General features: G+C 39.8%; 1 protein-coding gene across 5 annotated transcripts in view; it reads right to left on the reverse strand.

The window, feature by feature from the left end:
• Nucleotides 1–12,163, reverse strand: part of LOC124280353 (trichohyalin-like) — an 82,118-nt gene that overhangs the window by 16,444 nt on the left and 53,511 nt on the right. For 4 of the 5 annotated variants that reach the window (XR_006899661.1, XM_046716260.1, XM_046716261.1 and 1 more), the window contains exons 2-6: nucleotides 7,096–7,158; nucleotides 6,083–6,221; nucleotides 5,696–5,789; nucleotides 4,036–4,192; nucleotides 2,572–2,668 (exon numbers count right to left, since the gene is read on the reverse strand). Coding sequence is in view for 4 of the 5 variants with exons in the window: in XM_046716260.1 (XP_046572216.1) it covers nucleotides 2,572–2,668; nucleotides 4,036–4,192; nucleotides 5,696–5,789; nucleotides 6,083–6,221; nucleotides 7,096–7,158 (550 nt within the window). In the remaining variant the exon portion in view is untranslated. The remainder of the gene's footprint in view (nucleotides 1–2,571; nucleotides 2,669–4,035; nucleotides 4,193–5,695; nucleotides 5,790–6,082; nucleotides 6,222–7,095; nucleotides 7,159–12,163) is intronic. The other variant, XM_046716259.1, reaches the window with a different exon arrangement.

The raw sequence follows: 12,163 nt of genomic DNA on the forward strand, positions 1-12,163 counted from the left end.
AGAAATAATATTTCGAAAAATGTATTAAAAACATTAAGAAATAACTAAAGGGCAGACCAATTTTATATCTTGTTTTACAGATTTTTGTCCTTAGAAAACCTAAAAGCAGGAGGAAAAATCATAAAAAATAAAAATCACCATTCAAAGTAATATTCCTTTTAAATACTAAAAGCATTCTATTTTTGGCAATTAATGAAGTGTATATGCGCCAAAAAACAATAAAAAAATAATTTTTTTGTAAGTTTTCATTTTTGGCCAATAGAAACATGAGGATTTTCTTTTTTCAGCGGGGAAAAATAATTTATATTTTTTTCTTATTCTTGAAAAAATACGACCGGCGGATCCTTAAAACAAGAAATAAAATTGGTCTGGCCTAATTTTGAAATAAGTATATTTCAAATGAATACTCATACTTTTCTCATTTGATATTTCTTAACATGATCAAAATGTCCTTAAAGTAATAGTGAGACAGTGAGTGAGTGAGTGAGTGAGTGAGTGAGTATGATTTTACGCCACTTTTAACAATATTCCAGCAACATCACAGCAGGATACACAAGAAATGAGCTTCACAGATTGTACCCATGTGGAGAATCGAACCCGGGTGTTCAGTGTGAGCAGACACTTTAACCATCAGGCTACCCCACACACCCCAAGAGTGAGTGAGATGAACAAGGATCCCAATCAGGATCAAGCTGCAGATCCTGCTCAGAAAGGGGCACAACTCTGCACATAGTGAGGACCTAGACCTCATCCATGCCAAGAAATTAGTATGAGATGAACATTGAAGAAGTAAGACTAGTTCTACGTCTACAAGCAGTGTACATCCAGACTGGGGACTCGACACACAAGTTCACTGACCTGCACGGATGAACAAGGTAAATGGAGCTGTTTTCTCAGAGGATAAACTAATGGTGGACACTGATGGATTGAAGGGGTTTCATGATGCATATTTCTTGCCTACTTGATACATGACATCTTGTAATACTTGCTAAGATTTTGTAACTGACCGACAAAGAAAATCATTTCACAATAGAAGCTTGTGGTACTTTGGCCAGGATTTATGTTAGATTCCCAACTATATGCCCCTGACAGGTAAATTTAGCAAAATGATTGTGTCTGTTTACTTTACATATTTCGGTAAATTACGAGGAAATGGAACTTTTTGATCCACATTGAGAAGACATCCAATTCAAAATTGTTAATTTCGCTTTCTGATTGGCTGAGCGCTCTTCTATTGTTTTCAATGTACCCCGCTTACAAGCGAGTAACATTTCAATGTACCCTGCTGTCAATGGCAACTCATTCTGTACTTCGTGGTAGTAATTCTTTATCTCGAATAAAGTTGAATCACGTATGATGTACGGAAATTACCGATGTTTTGCGAATGCAAATCGATGGAAGAGAGATAACTCTAAATCTGTTTTTTCTTGCCAGCAAAATCTAGCGATGGCTACAAAAAGATTTGTACCCATGCTTCAAAAAAATTCAAAATTAACATTAAGGTGTTCTGTAAGATAAATACGTTGTTCACTGGTCCCTCGGGGCCTATGGGTTGATGTACCCTCGATGTTTGTTTCTGTTCAAACGTCGAGGGTACATCAATCCATGCCCCCTCGTGACCAGTGAACAACTTATAATGTACAGCTGTAGCAAAACATGAACTAGATAATGTTTCATTCTAATTTTGGAACAGGTTCAACCTCTGTCTTCAGATTCTGCTGTCCGCTAATATGGATGAACATGGTATTGATTTTTCTTATGAAAGCCGGCAATATACACATGAATACTGAATAGTGGGACTTAACAGCTACGTAAACATAGGTATCAACGTCCGCCATGTCTGGAGTGAACACTATAAAGCAAAATGAAACTAAAATTTGTGAAGTCCAAATCTGTTATTTGTCACATCACTTTATGATGGAACACTGCGAGTCCACTATCCAGTGTTAAAATATTAAAGAAACTCAAGAAAAATGCTGACAGAAGTTCTCTGTTAAATATAACAAACTAAAACAATCCCCCTGTGGCACAAATGACATACATACCTTAACAATGAACTTCCAGACTGATACCCCTCTCAGTAAAGCCAATAAAATATATAAACAAAATATATCCCGTAATAACGAATTTAGCTTTGTATTTGCCTTTTCTATAGTGATTATATTCTGTTCAACACTTGTCTTTGTGTCCCTGGATTGATCATCAGCCTTTCAAATTCTGAGACATAAAAGGTTCCCAGTACTCTAAGTTTGTTAAAAAGTGGGCTTCAGCAGAATCAGATAATTACAATCAGTATTTAACAGATCATGGCAACATTCATAAGCTGGTATTTTGTTATGAAAGGGAGATAACTCCTTGTGAATTATCTCCCTTGGACCAGGTTGGTTTTTGTATTTTTCTGCCGTTTATATATAGATCTTAACATCAATACTTGAACATATTAATAAAAAAATATACCCCAAATATTCAAAATGGATAGTAAACCAGAACCAGATATAAACCATCCCTGCCCATCCCAAGAAAAAACACAAGAGAACTCTGTCAGTGTTAGTAAGAGCAAAGCACTACTACCTTCTTCTATACCTAGAATGTCCATTTGCAGTTGTCCCCCTTTGACCACTGCCCAGATTCATGTCTTCAACAGCTGAGCCAAGTTGCTGCAGGCTCGCTGAAACATGACACAATCAGCTGACAAATCAGGAATATTAATAATTAATAGACTCTCAAATTCAATATCAGTCAATCATTATGTAATGAATGTATTTCCTCAGTAAAAAATATTCACTAGCAGTGCAGTGCTCTATGCTATTTGCTCTTGGAACAGTATCTGACCTTTACGTAAGATAAATGTAATCTGCAGTCTCACGGACGAAAGTCAACCACCATGCTGGTCAAGATAATTCACAGCTATGTGACGCATATTTTAGACATTTAATATTTTGTTGAGCATTATAGGCGTACTAGGTGAGGTGAGGTGAAATTGGGTTTAACGTCGTACTTGAGAATATTTCGCTCATATGACGACGTGCATGCGCGTGTATGTGTATGTGTGGCTGCTTGTACTAGCCCAGACTTAAGCTGGTTTTATAGTGCTAGCCCACTGAGATACCATGCCGCAGTGAAGCATGAATATCCCACTCAGACACATTATACGACTCCAAGCCGACCAGTCCTTGTTGTACCCATGAATGCCTAGCGCCAGGCAGGGACCAACAAGTACCATAAATTAACGTCTTTTGGCATGACGCAGTCGGGGATCGAACCCGCGACCTTCCGCTCTCCGGGCGGATGCTCTAACCACTACACCACGGAGGCGGTCTCAGGCATACTAAGGGATATAACTCTGCACAACGAATGGTCACCTTGGGCAACCAGCCAGAGCCCCATCTAGTGTGATCGTATTCAATAGGGCTGCAACAATTCACCCAGAACTCGATTCGATTTTCAATATTGGACCCTGGATTCGATTTTTCATACAAGTAAAAATATCACATTTCACTTAACTCTCAGAGTCGCGTTTTTTAGCGTGAAATTCATCGTCAACTTGGCAATGTCTTCTAACAACAATTCTCACTGGATGATTAGCTTGGATTAGTTTCGCCTTATTTCAGTGCTTGAAACTGCTCGAGTTAGAGACAAAATTTTGTTCTGGCTGTGTGGAAGTAATTTAAATAGGTTTTAAAAAATCAAATCAAATAGTGATAATGGTTATCGAAAATCGAAACTAAGGTGTCAGATTTGATTTTCGATGAATCAAATCAAATCGGCGCAGCCCTAGTATTCATCAGATACTGACAAGCCAAATTGATTTGATTCTAAACAGCAAATCATGCCTCTTGACTATGAAGCAACCACTGCCCCCTCTTCTATACATCACATCATATTCATAGCATACTGGCACACCAAAGGGACACAACTCTGCACAATGACGGGAGCCTTTAAGGAATTAACAACCTGCAAGTCTACCCCTGCCCCAAATTCAGGGGGCCACTACAAACAACCGTTTCTGGGATATCCTCAATTATTGTCACTCACCCCCATCAGCAGCGAGGACGAGCCGAGCCTCCTCTGTATGCTGTGCCAGCTGCCGCTCTAGTTTCTCCCTCTGTTTCTGAAGCTGTTTCTCCTTCTTCTTCTCCAGATACTTCTCGTATTTCTTCTTCTCTTTCTCCTGAATCTGTCTTGCTATTTCCTGCAATGTAAGAATACCGTTTGTACTTCTAGAGGCTGATGCTTTATCAGGATCTGATTTGACTTACATAATTAATGTTGAACAAATTAACCCTACAACATGCCAGGTACTACAAGCTTGAGTGAGTGAGTGAGTGAGTGAGTGAGTGAGTGAGTGAGTGAGTGAGTGAGTGAGTGAGTGAGTGAGTGAGTGAGTGAGTGAGTGAGTGAGTGAGTGAGTGAGTGAGTGGCTTTAGAGTGAAAAGCAAATGCTTAACCACAAAAGTAGAGTGCATAAACAAGTATTGCTCCATATAAGTGCTTCCTAAATCCATTCTGAAGTCTATCTTACAGAGCAGTCTGGGTGTCACGGACATTTCACATCAAACAAGGTTGTTTTTTCATAACAGTTAGATTTTTTGTAATATCAAAATTAGGATTCACAAAAGCATACTCAAAAGTGTACCATGATAAACATTATTTTCCTGAACTAGGAATCTTAATTACCAATAAAAGAAATCGTTTACCCTTCTGCAGTACCCCTATCTGTTAAGATCTGAACAAACCCTCCCTTCTTCATACCCTACCATCAACTGGTGCCATCACCTCAGCAGTGAGCCCTTATATGCCCTGACAGGACTGAGAGGTGCAGGGGTGTAACCCATATATCACTGTCTAAATCAAGGTAAAACAAGGCCTCCATAGCAGGGATAGGTCTTTGATGCTGACAAGTTTGACTGAACTGGTCTCGACCACTCATCATGAAGGATCTGAACTTGTTTCACATGTCTAATGCATATCACGCCACTTGTGGACTAACCCGTTATTCCATGTCTGTGGCACTCACATTACCTCTTTCCGAACATACAGTCACTAAGACAACATAACCCCTTTATTGGCACACCTACAGCTCACCTAGACTGGAATTATATGATCACTTGCCACTTAAAAGGTACAATGTACAAATGTGTAAAAAGATTTACAGCCTGAATAGTTTTTTCATGTTGTCAATAGCATATGTAGGAACAAGCTAAGGGACGTTTTACTGCCGTGCACATACAAAGGACAAGGGAAGTAACATACTATTACTCCCACAATTAATTATTGTAAGTTTATGGTGAAGAGGACTTCTGTTGAAATTCTGAACAAATATTTTTAATGTAATGAGAAGCCAAATCCAAGAATTTACATTGAAGTAATAAAGGTGGAGCTTTGGCAGTAACTAGTGGTATTTTTGCTAATCATTTCACTGAACAGTTTTGGACAGTAAACACATTTTATTACATTCATAGTGAGTGAGTGATTTTTACGCCGCTTTTAGCAATACTCCAGCAATATTACGGCAGGGGGGACACCAGAAATGGATTTCACACATTGTACCCATGTGGGGAATTGAACGTGGGTCTTCGGTGTGATGAGCGAACGCTTTAACCACTAGGCTACTCCACCGCCCCTAATACATTCATAAAGATGATGATGATGATGATGATGATGATAAAAAAAGATGGTTGGGTCAAAGGCTCACCTGGTCTTCAACTTCACGCATCTTTTGTCTCTGAAGATCCTCCACCTCCAGCTGTACCTTCATCCGCTGTGCCACCTTCTCATCCTCCTCCGCTCTGAAACAACAAAACCTCACATTCATTTTCAGATACTGGTGGATAATGACTCTTTGACTTCTGTTTTTAAGAGCATGTGTATTCACTAAGTATTGAGAGCCTGTCTACTCACTGAGCATCAAAAGCCTGTCTACTCACTGAGCATCAAGTGTCTGTCTACTCACTGAGCATCAAGAGCCTGTCTACTCACTGAACATTGAGAGCCTGTCTACTCACTGAGCATCGAGAGCCTGTCTACTCACTGAGCACTGAGACCTGTCTACTCACTGGGCATTGAGAGCCTGTCTACTCACTGGACATTGAGAGCCTGCAGCTGCTGGTACCGCTCCTCTTGCATCTGTTTCTCCTCCTCACTCTGCACAACCTTGGCTACTGGAATGTCTTCTCTCACCGTCCGCCGGTTCTTCCGATTCAAACCATAGTGGAAGTCAACTGTGCAAGACAAGCCATATCACATGAGACATACTACAAGTCACAAACTTACTAAAACTAGACCCCCAAAACACAAACGTATATAAAATATAAAGATGGTCTGTGAATAATCAAGTCTGGACCAGACAATCCAGTGATTGTGCCTGGAGAGTAATGGACAAACAACCACTCCTACTGCTTGTTATTGTGAACTACAGACTGTCATCTCAACACCTCATTCTGTCACTGAGGTGACAGTTCTGTAGAGCAGTAGACAGTTTGCCCTGAGAGAGGAAGGTTGAAGGTTTGACTTCTCACCAAAAGACATTTAACAATGGTATATGCTGATATCCAGCATTGCTATCGACAATAAGGAGATTAAGTAATTGAGTGGGAAAGGTTTTATGCCACTTTCAGCAATATTACAGCAATATCATGGTGGGGGACACCAGAAATGGGCTTCACACATTGTACTCATGTGGGGAATCAAAACCAGGTCTTTGAGAATTGAGAGTTTGATTTATTGACACAAACCAGTGGTTGATAATGAAAGCACTGTCATTACTGTGTGGGTCCAACTGCTCATTAAATTAGCTTGGTCAAAGTTGTGAAACTAGCACTCTGTATAAAGGTTCAACAATTGGCCTTGGATGGTTGACATTAACAGCCTCTGTAGCCACTTTGTCCAGCCAATACTCATGACCATCATTGGTTTAATTCTTGCATTATAGACCCGTGAAGGCTGTTGATCACTGGATTGTCTGGTCCAGACTCGATTATTTACAGACCGGCGCCATATAGCTGGAATATTGCTGAGTGCGGCGTAAAACTAAACTCACTCACTCACTCTTGCATTATATGTTGCCATAGTAACTGCTTGAAGCTAGCTACTTACACTCCTCATTCTGCATCTGGTATGCCTTGACTCCGTCCTCATGGACCAGCCACTGGCGGCACACTGAAACATACAAGTGTATAAGTGAGGGGCGTAACAATACACTGAAATATACAAGTGTATGTGTGAGGGACTTAATGATATACAAGTGTATGTGTGAGGGACTTAACGATATACAAGTGTATGGGTGAGGGACTTAATGATATACAAGTGTATGTGTGAGGGACTTAATGATATACAAGTGTATGTGTGAGGGACTTAATGATATACAAGTGTATGTGTGAGGGACTTAACGATATACAAGTGTATGTGTGAGGGACTTGATGATATACAAGTGTATGTGTGAGGGGTGTGTAACAATAGAATGACACATACAAATATACACATGAGGGATGTAACGATACGCTGAAATATACAAGTGTATGTGTGAGGGACTTAACGATATACAAGTGTATGTGTGAGGGGTGTGTAACAATAGCATGACACATACAAATATACACATGAGGGATGTAACGATACGCTGAAATATACAAGTGTATGTGTGAGGGACTTAACGATATACAAGTGTATGTGTGAGGGGTGTGTAACAATAGCATGACACATACAAATATACACATGAGGTATGTAACGATACGCTGAAATATACAAGTGTATGTGTGAGGGACTTAACGATATACAAGTGTATGTGTGAGGGACTTAATGATATACAAGTGTACATGTGAGGGGCATAACGATATACAAGTGTATGTGTGAGGGACTTAATGATATACAAGTGTATGTGTGAGGGACTTAATGATATACAAGTGTATGTGTGAGGGACCTAACGATATACAAGTGTATGTGTGAGGGGTGTGTAACAATAGCATGACACATACAAATATACACATGAGGGATGTAACGATACACTGAAATATACAAGTGTATGTGTGAGGGACTTAACGATATACAAGTGTATGTGTGAGGGGTGTGAGCATGACACATACAAATATACACATGAGGTATGTAACGATACGCTGAAATATACAAGTGTATGTGTGAGGGACTTAACGATATACAAGTGTATGTGTGAGGGGTGTGTAACAATAGCATGACACATACAAATATACACATGAGGGATGTAATAATACACTCTGTGTGATATCATATATATCACATGCCAAGTATACATGATATTTATCACACTGAATCACATGTGATAAAACAATACACATGGCATGAAACAATATAAGCCTCAGCCGAAACAATACACTTGGTGTGTAACTATTAAGTTGAGGTGTAACAATATAGGATCTAGATGTGACAATACACTGGGTGTAACAGTAGGCTGACTGACTGAGTTTGGTATTACGCTGCTTTTAGCAATATTCCAGCAACATCACGGCAGGGGACACCAGAAATGGGCTTCACACATTGTACCCATGTGGGGATTCGAACCCGGGTCTTCAGTGTGATGAGCCAACGCTTTAACCACTAGGCTACACCCACCGCCCCCTGTAACAGTAGGGCTGAGGTGAGACAATACTCTATGTGTGTAACAACAATACTCTATGTGTGTAACAACAACAATGCACTTGGTGTGTAACAATAGGCTTGAGGTGTAAGGATAGGCTTGAGGTGTAAGGATAGGCTTGAGGTGTAACAATAGGCTTGATGTGTAACGATAGGCTTGAGGTGCAACGATAGGCTTGAGGTGTAACAATAGGCTTGATGTGTAACGATAGGCTTGAGGTGTAACGATAGGATTGAGGTGTAAGGATAGGCTTGAGGTGTAACAATAGGCTTGATGTGTAAGGATAGGCTTGAGGTGTAACGATAGGCTTGAGGTGCAACAATAGGCTTGATGTGTAACGATAGGCTTGAGGTGTAACGATAGGCTTGAGGTGTAAGGATAGGCTTGAGGTGTAACAATAGGCTTGAGGTGTAACGATAGGCTTGAGGTGTAACGATAGGCTTGAGATGTAAGGATAGACTTGATGTGTAACGATAGGCTTGAGGTGTAAGGATACACTTGGCATTTGATATATTTATCACACAGCAACATACAAGGGACATAACCCATGACTTGGTGTGTAACAATAGAGTTCAGGCGTAATAATACATTTTGCATGTAAAATGAACTGGGTGTGTGATACAATATATAATCCCACTGAATCACAAATAAGGTGAACAAGGTGGGAAGATGACAGAGTTCTTCTACAACACACAATCAGTCACATCACACATGGCAGCCACCCAGTGCCTATTTCCATCATCTCTCGCAACAACCATTGGTTACTATTGTCACTGGTCTGATTTGTGAAGCAGTGACCATTTTACACCTTATAGATTCAAATACTTCAGCACAAAAGGTCAAGGCTTTATCGCTGACTGTGCTACACATTATATTTTATACAATGGCATATATACCCTTCCTTTCAATACAGGCAAGACTGTTACCTATTAGTAATGATTTATGTCAATGCTTGACAGAAACTATGTATAACTGTTGGAAACAATGTCGTGCTCTCTTGTTTCTCTGCAAGCACATGCTGCTAAAATCAATTTCAGTTGTTTGAATATAAATAAGCACATTTCCCATATCTATGATAACCTGAGTTAAAGAATACCCACAACTGGAAGGCTATTAGGCTTAACGACAAGCCATTGGCCCGAACCACAAAGCACTACAATATTTGTTATCGTACAGTTATACGAACTCATAGTGCTTGAACGCTTTTTGTGGATCGGGACCCATGAGAGATTATAAAATAAAGTTATATGAAAACACAGGAGTTATTTATGGCTGGAATATTGCTGAGTGAGGCGTTAAACAACAACCAAACATGAGCTATTTAACTATATATATCTTTGGGAATATCTTCTTTCTAACAGGGCTTCTTCAATTGAGTGAGTGAGTGAGTGAAACTACTATTCCAGAATGTCAGGATCAATGGGATGTTGGCTTATGCTGGTCAAAATTAGCCCTGACAATGAGCTGTAATATCAAGAAACAAAAGAATTATTTTCCCCAAATCTCAATGAAGCTAAGGATAAGTGAGCTGTTTGTAACGTTGCTTTGAGATGTATTTTAGTCATGTCAGCATACTGTGGAATAAAAGCCTGAAGTATTGCAAGTCTGTTTTAGGCATTCCCAAGGGGGACAACTCTGCACAGCAAACTGCAACACATGTAATGACTCGGACCTGAGAATTGAACCCATACACAAGTAATGCTATCAGCAAAGGGAGACAACTCTGCATGACAAGTGTTGTTACTCTTGACAATGAAGTTAGACCTGTCTCTATTGTTATCTTGTAACCACGGTGACCTGCAGGTCAGGTGATGGATGAATGGCCGTGGCATTGCTGACCTTGGTCCATCTTATATCTAGCTGTACAATAAATACAGAGTTTACAGAAATGAAGTTTTTCTGCATAGCCTTCTTCTTGTAGTTTTCCCGTCCTATTGTTAACGCGTGGTGTACGTCAACTGGGGAATTAGCTCATAATTAAGATGAAGTGTGCATTGATGAAGACGAAGGCATAGTTGAGTTCAAACGTCTTTAGTACATGACAAACAAATACACAAGACATGAGCGAGGTGAGCGGAGTACCTGCTCAACCCCAGGGCGTTTCCTACGAGTGGCATTATCCTGCTCGTGGTCGTCCCAACAGACAGTCCAAATACCGAACTCGTACTCCTTCACTGTCTAGATGGGAGCATACTAAGTATATATACAGTTTTGACAACAATGGACAGGCGACGACTCATCAATGGACAGACAGAAAAACAATAGCACTTCCTTGACCAGTTGATGTGATGGCAGACACGACTGTCAAGGGGAATGACCAGTTAAGGTTATAAATGTCATATACCGTGATTAATTGCCTGACAAGTCAATGTACAATGCGGAAGTGATAAGGATTACATAGAATACAGATTAGCGTCATATAATTAATTACAATAAAGTCTCACATGTCTTGACTACATAGTTTTTGAATTTTTAAATATTTGGACGATGGCTGTCCTGAATTAGTCCCTATAACACTATCGTCATACACACAAAGGTAAGCCTAACAATAGCAATGATTCATCAAAAGTACTATCCAATGATAGTGAACAGGTAGAGACCAGACTAAGCTACAAACAAAGGGATATATCCTGTAGACCAGTCAAGCATGTTGGCCCAATAACTGTGTGTTTATACACGCACAAGACGTCCTGGACAAACAGGCCAAACTAGTTCCACACGATGTTACGCCAATTCACATTCAACACATGAATGGGTTACAGTCAAAACCCTCTACTGTGAACTTGCATCTAGAACTGGGACTAGGAGATTTGCTGAGGTTGATTCACAGAATTATCTTGAACAAAGCCAAAAGAAAATAGATTACAATTGGTTTAAACTTTTTAACTGCCAACACACTCTTAATTACAGAGATTATGATATAACTAAAGGGAAGACTGCACTTTACATTATGCATTATGATGTGTGCTTTCTCTAAACAATTCTTTGTGTTAGGTGCTCATTGCCAATCAAAAACCTGTAAACAATACTATGGGTTATTTGCACTCTTCTGATCAAAAGTCTTGTTCAATCCCAAGGGTAAAGTGCCCCTTGTTGATAAAACACTGTTATATCCTCATTGTTAGGAAAACATTGTTGTACGATCCTTTGGGCTATGTGCCCCTTGTTGATCATACACTGTTGTACAATCCTTAGGCTTAAGTGCCCCTTGTTGATCAAACATTGTTGTACAATCCTTAGGCTTAAGTGCCCCTTGTTGATCATACATTGTTGTACAATCCTTAGGCTTAAGTGTCCCTTGTTGATCATACATTGTTGTACGATCCTTTGGGTTATGTGCCCCTTGCTGATCATACACTGTTGTATGATCCTTAGGGTTAAGTGCCCCTTGTTGATAAAACACTGTTGTACAATCCTTTGGGTTTGGTGCCCCTTGCTGATTATACACTGTTGTACAATCCTTTTGGATAAGTGCCCCTTGTTGATCATACATTGTTGCACAATCCTTTGGGTTAAGTGCCCCTTGTTGATCATATACTGTTGTACAATCCTTTTGGT

This window comes from Haliotis rubra, unplaced genomic scaffold (genome assembly GCF_003918875.1).
Source record: "Haliotis rubra isolate DU_JTF1 unplaced genomic scaffold, ASM391887v1 Scf265, whole genome shotgun sequence".
NCBI classification, from domain to species: Eukaryota; Metazoa; Mollusca; class Gastropoda; order Lepetellida; family Haliotidae; genus Haliotis; species Haliotis rubra.